Raw genomic sequence first — 15537 nt, forward strand, 5'->3', positions numbered from 1 at the left:
AAAAGTTTCAGCTGCCATTCAGTTATAGCCAGATAATAGGAACCATTGGATAATTCTTTCAAACAAGGCACCACAAGCTCGACAGGCCGAATGGTCTCCTCTTGAGATGACAGTAATTTAATGATTTACCAAAAGGGAACATCTAATTGAGCAATATTCGAACAGCTGAGCAAGGTTGACCATAGTCCTCAGCATGGAACTTTGCACCTTTGTCACAACAACACAAAAGCTTTATGGAATATAGATTGGTCCTTTATCTGTCATGTGTACATCGAAGCATACAATGAAACACGTTGTGTTAGCATTTGATGCACCATCAATAACTCTCGGAGACGGGAGGCGAACGATAGGCTTTTATTAGCTGCAAGAGACCACGATTAGTAGCAAGAAGCCACCACACAACATCCTGGAGACTGAGGGGGGAGCAGTGCCTCCAATCGCCTTTATACAGGGGTCTGTGGGAGGAGCCACAGGAGCAGTCAGCAGAGGGGCGTATCCAGACAGGTATATGTAGTTCACCACAGTATTAACGACCAACACAGTCTGAGAATGTGCTGCCGGCAGCCCACAAATGTTGCCATGCTTCCAGCACCAGCAGAGCATGCCTGCAATTTACTAAACCATGTATTTTTAGAATGTGAGAAGTACCCAGAGTAAATTCACATGCTGATATGGAGAACGAGCAAAACTCTTGAGAGACAGTGGGAGAAATTGAACCCAGAGAATTGCCGCTGTCAAGCATTATGTTAGCAGCTACACCACCATGCAGCCCAGGAACAGACCACAATATCTGTGCTGAACACGATGCTGAATTAAACCAATTCATTTCTGCTGCGCATGATCCCTGCATAATCACACGTCTATCTAACAGCCTCTTAAACACCGCTATCAAATCTACTTGAGCACACCCCCAGCAGACTAATCTAGCCACCTACCACTTTCTGTTTAAAACAAATTTACCCCCCACCACATCACACCTATAATGCACGTCTCTAGTAATAGACCTTCCTAACCTGGGAAGGAGATTCGAACTTCCTACCCTTTTGATGCCTCTTACAAATTTATAAACTTTAGATAAGCATTGGAGGCGGACAGGTCTCTCAGCCTCCGATGCTCCAGAATAAATAATCAAAGTTTGCCTAACTTCTCCTGATTATTGATCGCCTCTAATCCCGGCAGCATCTTCTACACTCTTTCCAAAACCTCCATATCCATCGTACAACAGGGTGACCCAAAACGCACACAACAGCTGTTATAAATTCATTATCATTATAAATTCAATATATCTCCTCTCAGACCCAACTACATTCAACAGCATGATAAAAGATATTAGTAATTCAAAGGATAAACACAGGAAAGACTGAAGACACTGGAAATCCAAAGTAACACATAGAAAATGCTGGAGGAACTCAGCAGGTCAGGCAGCATCTATGGAAATGAATAGATAGTCATGTTTCAGGCCGAGACCCTTCATCAAGACTTCATTAATTCAAGGGACTAGTCCAACAGACTTTATTTGTTGACATCAATAGATTTTTTCAGAGTTTTCTGTGTCTTTTAGTTTATTATGTATCTACTGCTAATGTGGATCATGTCCTGTGATCAGCCCAGGTTAAGATAAGTTGAGCTTTATTTCTCTTCATTCTTCAAACATACAGTGACTTATGTCATATATGTCAACAACCAACACAGTCCAAGGATGTGCTGGGAGTAGCCTGTAAGTGTTGCCATGCTTCCAGTGCTAACACAGCCTGCCCAAACATACTAGCCCTAATCTTTGTAAACACATGCGGTCGTGGGGAGAACAGACCAATGCCTTTCACACAGTGGAGGGAATTGAACAAGTTTACACTAAGCACTATGCTACCCTGCTGCCCGTTACTTTCACCTTACATCATGTTGGCCGAGTTTATTGGCAGTGTGTGTCTATCTGTTGAATCAATTTCTTGTCCCGTTATCTTCACCAAACATAAATCAATTATGTATTTGTGTCCACTGTAGGATCTGGTGGAATTTTACCAACGTAACTCTCTAAAAGAATGCTTTAAGTCAATGGATACAACTTTACAAAATCCTTTCAAGGAACCTGAGAAAAGAATGGTTCCGAAATTGCCAGGTGAGTTGATGATGCTGAGAATGAAGCAATCCTCTCCTGTTCTCCAGAGAATGGTTGTTTGTGTGTTAAATGTGTTTCCATCGACTACAGATCAATTTGGACACAATAAACACCCACAAGAAACATATTTGGGTCAGGTAATATTTACTCTCATTGACTGAAGAACTTTCAGGTCTTCCTCAGAATATTTGATGGGACTTTATTTTATAAGAAAGCAGAAGAGGCCTAATTTTCTGCTTTTGTCCAAGAAGCCTGGAGGGTCTGGTTTAAATCCCTTTGTTATATAAATAGAGAATGAAAAGGTAGTAACTATTTAGCTGGTGTATTGTTTTTTAAAAAAATTATGTTTTATGAAGCAAAGAACTCCACTGTTATATACCTGTCTCCAAACTGATAATATTATCATAAAGTTAAAGGGTTCATGCTGGCCCTCACATGTGCACTTTCAATGATCCTCCCCACATTCCCAACAACTCCTCCCAGATTGCACCTCGCACCTGCAACGGGAGCTATTTATGGCAGGCAATTAGCCCATCAGCCTGCACGTGTCTGGGACGTGGCAGGAAACCTTAGCACCTGGGGGAAAGTGCAGACTCCGCAGAGACAGAGCCTGACTCCGGGATGGAAGTCCCTGGAGTCCTGGGTCGGCAGATGTACAACTGTGATTGATTCTTAATTTCCCCCTGAACTAACTTGTAATGTTCAAAAGTCAAAGGAAATCTGTTATCAAACTACGTATATGTCACCTCAGGAAATAAACAATTATAATAGAATTTATGAAAACTATACATAAAGACTGACAAACAAGCAATGTGCAGAAGAAGGCAAATTGTGCAATAAATGATTACACATATAAATAAATAATACATAGATAGATAGATAGATGGGTGGGTTAGTAAGTTTGTGGATGATACCAAGATTGGTGGAGTTGTGGATGTTGCAGAAGACTGGCAAAGAATACAGTGTTATATAGACCAGTTGCAGATATGGGCAGAGAAATGGCAAATGGAGTTTAACCCTGATAAATGTGAAATGCTGCACCTTGGTAGGGCAAATACAAGGAGACAGGACACTGTTAAGGGGAAGGTCAATAACAGTGTTGTTGACCAGAGAGATCTTAGGATCCAAGTTCATTGTTCCATGAAAGTGGCTACACAGGTCGAAAAGGTGGTTAAGAAGTTTTATGGAATGCTTGTTAGTCGAGACATTAAGTTCAAAAGTCAAGAGGTCATGTTATGAATTTATAAAACTGATTTGACCACATCTGAAGTATTGCATACAGTTCTGGTTGTCCCACTATAAGAAGGATGTTGAGGTTTTAGAGAGGGTGCAGAAGAGGTTTACCAGGATGCTGCTCAGTTTAGAGGCCACGTGCTATCATGAGCGGCTTGATAAACTTGTTGTTTTCTTTTCTCTCTGGAGCACTGGAGGCTGAGGGATGAAGAGATAGAGGTTTATAAGATTATGAGAGGCATAGATAGAGTAAACAGGGAGTATCGTTTTCCTAGTGTAGAAATGTCTAATACCAGAGGGCAGAAGGTGGGGGGGGGGGGGTAGGTTCAAGGAGGATGTGCAGGGTAAGTTTTTTACTCAGAGAGTTGTGGGTGCCTGGAATGTGCTGCCGGATATGGTGGTAGAGGCAAATACATCAGAGGCTTTTAAGAGATGTTTGGATAGGCACATGGATGTAAGGAAGGTGGAGGGATATGGACATTGTGTAGGTAGGAGGGATGAGTGTTTTGGTGTTTTTGAGTTGGTTCAGCACACTATTGTGGGCCAAATGGCCTGTTTCTCTCCTGTACTATTCTATTTTCTATAAATAATTAGATAGATAAACAAGCAAGTAAATAAATAAAATTATTCTGAGAACATGAATTGAAAGCGAGTCAGTAGGTTGTAGAACTCAAGGGCATTGTAGAAGAGTACTGAGCCCATGATGTTGTGCCAGCCCGAATTCTGGATGCCCCCACCCCGTACAGCAAAATGATCTTTGTAATTCTGGTGGTGCCAGGGGCCAGCTTGAAGTGCTACGGGACGGCAAAGGTTCGGTACGACTTCTCGGCAAGGGACCGCTCGGAGCTAAGTCTGAAGGAAGGAGATGTGGTGAAAATTATTAACAAGAAGGCGTCACCTGGATGGTGGAAGGGCGAGGTCTATGGCAAGGTCAGTATGAAAAGCACCCACAAACAAGCTGCCTCATTCTCCCCTTGCTTTCTGCTTATGGCATGAAGTCAATGTTCAGAATTCAAGTGTATTTGTCACGTGTGCATCGAAACATACATTGATTGCATTAACTACCAACACACTTGAGGTTGTGCTGGGGGCAGCCTGCAAGTCATAGAGTCATGGAAAAGTACAGCACGGAAAACAGGCCTTTCGTCCCATCTAGTCCATGCCAAACCATTTAAACTGCCTGCTCCCATCGATCTGATAGTCCTCCATACCCCTCCCATCCATGTACTTAACCAAACTTCTCTTCAATGTTGAAATTGAGCTCGTGTGTCACCACACACTCCAGCGTCAACACAGAGTGCTCAGCAGAACAACACAGAAAACAACAGGCAACAAAACAACAACAAGCCTCACTCGCCCTCACTCCCAGCCAGCCAAATGCTCAGGACACCAGGACAGGCACTGAATCGAGCCTGCAGACACCAGAGCTCGACTTCTGGAGCAAAAAGAAATGAGCTGTTATAGGAACTCAGCAAGCCAGGCAGCATCTATGGTTCCCTCCACAGATACTGGCTGCTTCCTTCAGCACCTTTTTGTTTGAACTTCTGCACACAATATCACCATCTGTAAGCTGGCGATTACAAGTAGCCCTTCTGTAACCTGCTCTGTCTTTGTTTTCAGGTCGGCCTATTCCCTGCCAATTACGTAGAGGAAGATTATTCAGACTACTGCTATTGAAGGACTTTTGTCTTCATCGTTGTTTATGGAAACATTTTCCCTGGATGCAAAGATAATGCTACATCAGGACAAAGATTCTTCTGTGTGGTTGTCCTCATCCAGAATATTTCAATGTCCTAACCATCTAAAATGTATTAACCTCAAGTCCCATTGTGAAGCTAGGGATAACAAAAAACTAAGAAAATTGGGTTCTATAAAGTCCCAGAACCACATCTCTGTATTCTTGGACTAAAAAGAAATCCACTATTCTTTCAGATTGAAGAATATTTTGATCTTTCTGTATTTATTAATACAGTATAAAATATCCTTAAAAAGAGTCTTTGCTTCTTTTCATGGGAAGGCTGGTGAATAGAAGGTGAAAGAACAGGCTGTCTTGGGGAAAAATAATGAATTGGATTTTATTTAACAGCTCAACTATACCAAAGAGGATTACAGATTTCATGAAATGTAGTCACTCTTATGGTAGCCATTGCATATTTAATGGGACTTTAGATATTTGGCCTTGGTGCTTGATAATAATTGAGCCCCATGAATTTAGTAGAGGGGTCAGCAGTCTGCATAGAGACTGGTGGGGTTGGAACCAGAATATTAGTCCAGGACAGTGCCGTGATATTCAGGATAGTCACTTTAAACACAAAAAGCTCCTGGTAAAAAAAATCAAGGCATTAAAGGACAAATGTCTGCTGAGTGGCCACTTTATTAGGTGCACGAGTGGAACCCAGTGTAGTCTACAGCTGCTGTAGCTCATCCACTTCACACTTCAATGTGTTGTGCCTTCAGAAATGTTCTGCACATCACTGTTATAATGTGTGTTTATTTGAGTTAGTGTCGCCTTCCTGCCAGTTTGAACCAGTCTGGCCATTCTCTTCTGACATCTCTCATTAACAAGACAATTTTGCCCACAGAACTGCCAATCACTGGATGTTTATCTTCTTCTTTCTCTGTAAACCCCAGAAATTAGTGAGTGTGGAAATCCCATGAGATCACCAGTTTCTGAGATACTCAAACCACCCCGTCTGGCACCAGCAATCATTCCACGGTCAAAGTCACTCAGATCACATTTCTTCCCCATTCGGACATTTAGTCTGAAGAAAAATTGAACCTCTTGACCATGTCTGCATGTTTTTATGCGTTGACTTGCTGCCACGTGATTGACTGATTAGATATTTGCATTAACAAGCAGGTGTACAGTTGTACCTAATCTAGTGGGCTCTGGGTGGATATTTGTATTGAGTGCAACTTAATGCAGCGAATCCTTACTGACTCACGGTGATACCTTGTTGCTGTTCCATGGTGTGGACCAAGGCCCAACATTGTGGTGTTTACAAATATCTCAGGAAGTCAGTAAATGATGACAAATCAGAATTTCTGATTATTATCCCAGTTTGAGCTAAGAGATGACAATAACTTAATAGAGAGCCCAATCCAACCTCTGACCCTATCTCTGATTGTGAGACAGCTGCCCTGGTGGCAATCCGGAGATTTACAACTTCTGTTGATCAACAAGGAAGCCAGTTCTCGATTACAGTTCTCTCAGTGGTTAACCTTGCAGCCTCATCTGATGGTGACTGTGTTTTATTTAGCAGCTTATTTGCCGTCATCTTTCCCAAAGAGGATTACAAACAGTTTCTGAAATGTAGTCACTGTTATTACATACTGGTCTTACATATTTAAAAGAACTATTGTGGGTGGCTCCCATGACTTCCTGACTGCTATGTCAATGTGGTTAAGAAGTCTGCACTGCGCGCAGAAGATATATAGCCACAGGCAGCACAGCTGCAAGTCAGTACCGCTTTGAATGAAGCCCCCATAATCTGCACAGAATTGCAAAAACAGGAACAGTTCCAAGTTCAAAGTTCATTTATTATCAAAGTAAATATACAGTATACAACCTTAGATTCATCTCCTAACAGGCAGCCACAAGACAAACAAAAACACAAAAGAACCCATTAAAAAAAGACCACCAAACAGCCAGTGTGCAGAGAAAAAAAAACAAACGTGCAAGCAAATAGAGTTCTGAACTGGAGTGCACAGAGAGAGTCTGTCCACAGAACGTTAGTTCAGCGCAGAGTTGAGCAGTGAAGTGAACTGCCCATCCCTTGCCTCAGGCCCTGACACACTGACCTTTTCAATCTGGTCCGGTGCTTAAGTCGTTGTCCAAACCCTGGGTTCGGTTGCTTTGTTACGCTCTGAGGCTTGGACCCCGCTGCCTCATTTCAGCCTGATTGAGCCCAGTACTTGAATTGACTGAAACTTGGGTCTTCCTCGCTCTCGACAATGGGCCATCTGCCTCACTTCACCACTGTTCTGCCAGATAAGGTTCCCTCCAAGCCGAAAGGGAAGTTACAGGCTATCGTTTGCAATGATTGTTTACCAGAAAAAGAGTGATGAACAAAGTGTTTAGCTGTTTTCTTTGTCAGAAGTCACTGAGATTCATCAGCGCCATCTTAAACCAGAAGATGAGGAATCATCATCTTCAAAAAAGGTCTGGAGCATCTGCAGGTCAAGAGTGTAAGGGAAACAAAATGCTACGGAGGAATGCAGAAATCTCTAAATACGGGGTTGTCATTATCATGGCTGATCTTGTCCTTACGATATTTCCTTATGACATAGGAGATTGCTTGATCAATTAATTTTATGCTGATTTACAAATAATGTATTCACCATCAAGTTCCCCTGTAACCTATTCTCCCCAGTCTCATAGAGTCACTGAGCAATACGGCATGGAAGCAGGGCCTTTGGCTGAGATGGACCAGCTGATCACATGATCCTCCCTGCTAGTCCCGGTCATGTTATATTCATGTTCATGTCATAACCCTGCAAGCCCTTCTCCTCCATTTACCTATCCAAATGTTGCGATTGCACCTGTCTCGAACACCTCTTCTGCTGTTCCAGCTACTCACAACTCCCTTTGTAAAAAACCTCTTTTAAATTTTCTCCCCTCTTATCTTGTATCCTCAACTCCTCCAGACCCTGCCACTCACTATCACATAAAAATGTGCTGTTGAGATGAGCCATTTCCAGAGCCAAAGACATGGGATATGTGGGCACATCCTTGGTTTCCTTTATCATCCTGTGGTATGTTTACAATGGCCATCCAGGTTCATAAATCAACTTCTATCGTCTTGCATGGGGGAAGAGAAAAGCATGCATTGAATCCAACTCCATTCAGGCCTTTCAACGAGGCTTCAAAGAAACTACGAATGTTGGACTTCAGAGACATACAGGTCTGCAGATACTGGAATCTGGAATGCACAGACAAACCAGCTGGAAGAGATCAAAGTGTCAGTTAGCATTCATGGAGGGAAATGAACAGTTGACATTCCGGGTCAAGACCCTTCATCGAGACCTGAAACGTCCACTGTTCTAGAACGTTGGTCTTGCTGGGCAGATATTAAGTTTGACTAGTGCCAAGAAACATTCAACAGTTGAAGCAGGATCTGTGGAAAGAGACCAGCTTCTCTCTCCACAGATACTGCCTGACCTATTGAGTGTTTCCAGCATTTTCAGTTTGTAGTTCAGATTTGTGATATGTTTGATTTTTTTACTTACCCATGAAATCTGCTTGTTAAAGAATTGTTCACAGTTGTTAGGCCACTTCATGGAAGAACTAACATTAGCTCACAGGATAAGTACCTAATCATGGTCCCATTAACCTAATAACAGGACTATCTATTTGCATAAATTGAGTACTCGATGGTATAATACTCATTATCCGTGTCACTTTTGATCGATGTATGTGTGTTTTAAGTCTGGATATAACTCTATGGATTAAATCATATGATGGTGGGAAGGTTCAGAGAACGTGAATTAAAAATTTAGTCATTCCTTTATTAATACAGTTCTCTTTCCCTGCCCAAAAGCCCTCTGGGAACACCATCAGTACATGGACAATAGCAGTTCTAGATGCCCAAACACCATCTCACTAGAGATGCCTACTTTCTTTGTGTGAATACATCTGAATAAGAAACTTAGCCTTTGGGTTGGTCCTCCCAGAAATGCTTTAAAATGAACATTTTTATTCCAGGCATTTATTTTGCCCAAAACTTGTTATGAAATAAAATCTCTGCAATGGTAACTTCAAAATCCTGTAGTGTACATGGTACAGTAACTTTGTAGCTTTTGATGAATACTAAGAAAAGATATTCATCATTTGCGGCTTAAATCAAAGGTCAAAGTATGTATAAATTATACAACCTTGAGATTCATCTGCTTACAGGCAGCCACAAAACAAGAAACCCGAAAGAACCCAACTTTAAAACAAGACCAACACCCAATGTACAGAGAAAGAGAAAACAAATTGTGCGAACATTAAAGCAAGCATCAGCATTCAGAATAAAATAGAGTGAATAAAACTGAAGCCTGGAGCAGCCAGAGTAGTCCCTTAGCCTCAGTTCTCACTCAGCGTGCCAAATCACGACAAAGCTCACAGCCATAGCGCCCTGAGCGGCCCACAGCCTCAGTCTCAGTGCTAAGGAGGTAGAGCAGAACCGGCTCAGCACTCGCCTCCCAGTTCCAAAACCCTGCCTTTCCACTCCATCTGGCCTAGCATTTAAATTGTCCAAGCACCGGGTGCCCCCCTGCACTAAGGCATGTTCTGGGCTGGCCTTTACTCGACATCTCCAAATCACCCCGGTGCTTAGATGGATCCATCTTCGTTCCTGGTTTACGTGGACTGTCTCTGAAGCAACTCCAATTCCATCTCCAACTCCAGCATCATCTCAAACACGCCTCAACCAAGCTCCAGCTCCATCTCACACCTGCACACCTCGACCTTCAGATCAGCCTTACCTTCGCTCACCTCTTCATTGCTTACGGTGATCGTTTACCACAATTTTCCACAGAAAAAGTGTTATTAATAGAATATTTAGTTATATTTCTTGCTTTGAAAACCTGTCATGCACCTTCAATAACGTTAGAGAATCATAGAGAAATACAGCACAGAAACAGGCTCTTCAGACAATCTAGTCCATTTAAAGTGCCTGCTCCCATCAACCTGCATCCAGACCTCCACACTGCTACCATCCATGTCCCTATCCAAACTTCACAAAACTGTTGAAACCAAACTCACATGCACCACACACGCTGGCAGCTCAGTCTACACTCTCACTTGGTGATGAAGATCAGCATTAGTCCCTGGGGAATCCTATTGGTTACACCTTACTCCTATTTTTGAAGAGATATTAAAAGTAGACTCGATAGGAAAAACTGCTTCAATTTTCAAGTTTAGAAAGCAAACTAGGATCTTGAACAAAACTTAATTCTTGAGAATTTCAGAAGGATGGGACAAAATGTTAAAGCAAGCCCCAGGGCAGATTGGCCTAATCTATTCATTGAGATATCCACCTAGTGAGAGAGCGAATAGTTGGTGCTGCTCCTCACAGTTCCAGTGATGTCTGTGTGGAGTTTGCACACCCTCCCTTAGATCTTTTATCTTCTCTGCATTTTCTTTGTTACTGGTCTTGGTCTGTAATTCCCAGTTTCCATTTGAAATAATGGGGTTAAATCTCCTACCTTAAAATTAGTGGGGTTTCTCTGGAAAACCCATCAATTTTAAAGTTGCAAATGTAATGGTGGTAAAAAATTTTAAGGTAGTAACATATGTATAAGGAGCATTTGTATGCTCTTGGCCTGTACTCACTGGAGTATAGAATGATGGCGGATCTCACTGAAACCTACCAAATTTTAAGGTAGCAATTGAATGAGTTTGGACAACAAATCAGACATAATCTCCAGTGCCACCTCCTTCACAATACTACGGTGCAGGTCATCAATTCCTGGGAGATTGATTACCTGTCAACCTCTGTAGAGTCTTCAATTTCCTCAATGCAATGAGAAATATATGGTATGTTCCTGGAAGCCTCCCTCCCAGACTGGCACTTCTCCCTGCAAGTGGCCTACGTGCTACACCTCCTCCCTCATCTCCATTCAGGGCCCCATACAGTCCTCCCAGGTGAGGCAACACTTCACCTGCTGGTGCTGCCTATTGTATCTGGTGCTCCCAATGCAGCCTCCTCTACATTGGTGAGACCTGTCATAAAATGGGGATCGCTTCATTGAGCACGTCTGCATCATCCGCCACAAGTGGGACTTCCCAGTGGCTTCCACTTGTTCCAGGATGAGGCCGCCCCGCCCTCAAAGTGGAGGAATAACATATTCTGTCTGGGTAGCCTCCAACCTGATGGCATGAATATTGATCCCCACCCCCTTCCTCTATTCCCCACTCGGACCTTTTGCCTTTTCTAACCTGTCTATTATTTCCTCCTGGGTCCCCTTCCTCCTTCCCTTTCTCCTGTGGTCCTCTCTCCTGTCCTATCAGATTCTTTCTTCTCCAGCCCTTGACCTTTCCCACCCCCCTGGCTTCACATCACTTTCCAGCTAGCCTCCTTCCCCTCCACCCACCTTTCTATTCTGGAGTCTCCCCCTTCCTTCTCATTCCTGAAGAAGGATCTCGGCTTGAAATGCTGACTGCTTACACTTTTCCATACCTGCAGCCTGACTTGCTGAGTTCCTCCAGCATTGTGTGTGTGTGTTGCTTTGAATATCCAACATTTGCAGACTTTGTGTTTATGGTCTGTTTCTATGTTTGTTGTTTGCCTCATCTTGCATTCAGCTTCCTTTTTCCTGATTAGTGTTTTGTTTCCCCTTTTCCGAATTCTGAATTTTCCAAGTGCAGTTTTATTGCCTCTTGGCAACATTATAAACCTTTTTCATCAGCTCCCTCAAGTGCCTCAAATGCTTCCCTGTTATTTTGTCTATTTGCCACAGAGTATAAAGTAACACATACATGAAACAACGGCTGTTTCTTCCTCTCCATAGATGCTTCCTGATCTGCTGAGTTCCTCCAGCATGTGTTAATCTGGATTTTCAGCTTCTCCAGAGTCTCTTGTGTTTAGTATAAAGTATATATTATTTGTAAACTAGTTATTGATTCCTTCTTTGAGTTATTAAAGTTCTTTAATGGCTCAATGAAGGAATCAATATGTGGTTCATCCCAATTCATCCACGCTGATCAAGTTACCTACTTGACATGATCTCAGTTACCTGTAAACACAAGAAACTCTGCAGATGTTGAAGATTCAAAGCAACACACACAAAATGCTGGAGGTACTCAGCAGGACAGGCAGCATCCATGGAAATGAATAAACTACATTTTGGGCCGAGACTCTTCTTCAGTGTCAATTACCTATGTTTTTGTTTATATAAAACCTTTCCTATCAATGAATCTGGCTAAATGCCCTTGAAACTTTGTGATTGCATCCATCTCTACCACTTTCTCTGGCAGCTTATTCCACTTGCCCACTGCTCTGTGTGAAAATAGGTCACTTCTGATTCTTTCCCCTTGCACCTTAAACCTTTGCCCTCTTTAGATACCCGTACCTTGGGAGAAAAGACAGTGACATTTACTTTATCTGTGTCCCTCATGGTTTTATGTGTTTTTATAAGGTCACCTCTCAGCCTCCTACACTCCCGACTCTCCGAACTCAAACCCTACAATGCCAGCACTATCCTTTCTCTTCTTTTCTGTACTCTCTAGCTTACAGCGGACTACAATGCTTGAACATATTAAGAAAGAGGATGTGCTGGAGCTTTTGAAAAGCATGAAGTTGGATAAGTCACCGTGACTGAATGAGATATACCCCAGGCTACTGTGGGAAGCGAAGGAGGAGATTGCTGAGCCTCTGGCAATGATCTTTGCATCATCAATAGGGAGAGGAGAAGTACCGGAGGATTGGAGGGTTGCAAATGTTGTTCCCTTGTTCAAGAAAGATATTAGAGATAACCCAGGAAATTATAGACCAGTCCACACACATCCGTACCTTCCCATTCTTCTTCCTGGCCTATAGGGGACAGGTAGGGGCCTCTGGTCTCAGTGATAATCCCAGCTTCCTTTAACTTACACAAATGCTGCTGAACGTCTTCCATTTCTGCAGGGGCCATTCGCCGTGACCTTTCTCTGAACGGGGTGTCCTCAGTCACCCGGATAGTGTGACGTGTGCTCTTGGAACAACCCACATCAAACTCATCAGTGGAAAAGACACCTTCCAGCTTCAACATCTTCTCTACCAACCTCCTCTTCCCACTCACAGGTACTGGGGAGTCCCCAAAGTTGAATGACTCAGAGGTCAACTTTCCCCCTTTTGCAGATAGTTTCCCCCCTGGCTTGTCTCACAGGAGCACTAGACATTACCATCACTGGGAAGTGATGTGCCAGGGGCATCCCCCTGTTGAATGTGACCTTCCTCTTTGTAATGTTCCTGATCATCACTGCTATCCTGTTCACCTGTAAGACCGAGGGCTTCTGCAGTTCGGGCCTCTCCAGTATCCCAGGAGGCATGCCTGACTCCTCTTTATGGTCTTTTGGAACATCCACCAAGAGGGCCTCACCCTTGGACATTCCAGGAAATTTGGGGTTTCCCATTACTCTCACTACTTCCCTGGGTCGTAACACAATTGGCTTGGACTGGGTGAACCACATTGTCCCTCCTCTAAGCTCATTATCCGGCGCAATGCAGTGACGCACTTCCTCAAAAGCAGCTCGACACACCGGGTGAACGGACAACATCTTCAAAAAGCTCTCTCCAGCTTTTGCCTTGCAGCCTCCCATGAGCCTCCTCACAATAGGAGAGTTGGACCTCACAAGAGCTGAAACATCGCCCTTCTCAAAGGGGTCTGGACAAACCAGCACTAATGTATCAAGGATCTCAGCCACTCCCACGTCGGCCTCCAAAAACTCCACCTTCACTGACAAATAACCATCATATGGATAATCACCAGCACAAAGACCCCAGATCTCTAGTGCTTTAAGTGGTGTCAATGGTAAATGCGTCAATTACAGTATAGCAAAGTGACCTGCGACCCTGTGTCAAGTATGGCTCTAGCTTAAATACCCTCTATCTGTAGTGATACACTGAAGCTCCGCCCCACTACACTTTCAGGAATATGTTTTTTTGATTTCAGGTGTTCCTTGAAATATTGCTGGGAATGTGCTCCCTCCCCCGCCGCCCCCCCCCCCCCGATACACCAGGCCGTCCCCTCTCTGGGTCTCTTTTAAGTTTTCCCAATATCTCTCTCTGCATAGATACCGGGGGGCTCACTCGCCGAGTGGTTTCCCGTCTTTCACACTCCTGCCTGAAGTGCCCCTCTTCACCAGTTATAACAGACAATACCAGCCGCTCCCCTTCTCGCGGGACACCGGCTGCTAGCAGCCCTCTACATAGTCCATCCCCTTAGATGATCTGTCTGTCTATCAGCTCCACCTTACAGGGGGAGGGGGCAGTGGGGGCACACCCACTGATAACAACCAAGTTCTCAACTGTGCCAAAATCTCCTCTACCACTCTGCGGGGAAGTCTATCCATGGTCACTTCAATGCAGGGGGCCACTACCGAGGACTGTACCCTCTGACGGAGGCCTCCTGCGCCTCCGATGTGTTCTCCTCTTCTCATACTTCGCTGATCAGCTCAACAATTGGGTGGGGGGGTGTGTCTTAAGAGACAGTCGGAGACCCAAAGCGACCAGGTTCAGGGACTGGGCACCTTTTGCTATCCGGTCCCTTCTTAACTGATCCACCTCAGCCCTCTGAATGGCCCCTCTGGCCACAAGCAATATAGCTGCCTCTCTAGCCGAAAGAGAAAGCTCCTCCCCCTTCTCCTGACATGTTCTGAAACCCCATCATGAGCTCCATTGGGCTTCCCGTTGCACCAAATATCTACCAACTCACTCCTCACTGGGGGGCTAATTAGACATTCTGAATCAGACCACTCCTTCCCCTCGCTCTGAGAGCACCCTGTCTTTGAAGTCTCCGCCCCTCAGTTACGTGAGACTCGACTTGCGATTCAGCCCACTCGCCTACACTCCCCTCCTCCCAGAAAGTCTGGACAGTCCACAGACCCCCTCTCCTGGGGCCCCAATAGTACCAGGCAGTTCCACTGCCGTTACGTCAGCACTAGTCTGGACTAAAACAAAGTCTTTGCCCGCCATTTCATCAAACCTTCGCCCCACAATCGTAACTTTGCCTACAGCTTTAACAATACTTAAAAGTCGAATTAACAATTCATCAGGAGTATGAATATCTACCCCACTGAACAGGCATGCAGTCGTTACCAGTAACCCCGTGGATTTGCACCATTGCTCAAACCCGGCAGCATCCATAACCATGTATCATAATCACTTTCCTGGACAATAGTTTAGTACAGACTTAAACACACAACCCACTGGGTCAATGCGCAAAGCAATCACACAGCATCCAATGAAATCAATCCCAGATGAGCCCCCACAATTGTAACACTCAGGTTCTGTCTAGGGAAGGCAATCTCTAGCCCTGCCAAACGGGTGAGATTGAGATGTGAGTCCACCCCAAAACCCCCCTGATTGTGTGGGTGCTGCGTGATTTGTTACCCTGTTACAAATCAGTACTACGAAATAACAGACAGTACACTGCATACAATTAAACGATTTAGCTATACAACTCTTAATTTGACTACAGGGTTAGTGAAGAAAAAGCAAAAA

General features: G+C 44.0%; 1 protein-coding gene across 2 annotated transcripts in view; it reads left to right on the plus strand.

The window, feature by feature from the left end:
• LOC140740293 (proto-oncogene vav-like) overlaps positions 1-5342 on the plus strand; it is a 199750-nt gene extending 194408 nt beyond the window's left edge. For both annotated transcript variants that reach the window (XM_073069438.1, XM_073069439.1), the window contains exons 25-27: positions 2002-2116; positions 4128-4279; positions 4970-5342. In XM_073069438.1, coding sequence (XP_072925539.1) covers positions 2002-2116; positions 4128-4279; positions 4970-5026 — 324 coding nt within the window. In that variant the 3' untranslated portion in view covers positions 5027-5342. The remainder of the gene's footprint in view (positions 1-2001; positions 2117-4127; positions 4280-4969) is intronic.
• Positions 5343-15537: the final 10195 nt, after the last annotated feature.

This window comes from Hemitrygon akajei, chromosome 16 (assembly GCF_048418815.1).
Source record: "Hemitrygon akajei chromosome 16, sHemAka1.3, whole genome shotgun sequence".
In the NCBI taxonomy this organism is placed as follows: domain Eukaryota; kingdom Metazoa; phylum Chordata; class Chondrichthyes; order Myliobatiformes; family Dasyatidae; genus Hemitrygon; species Hemitrygon akajei.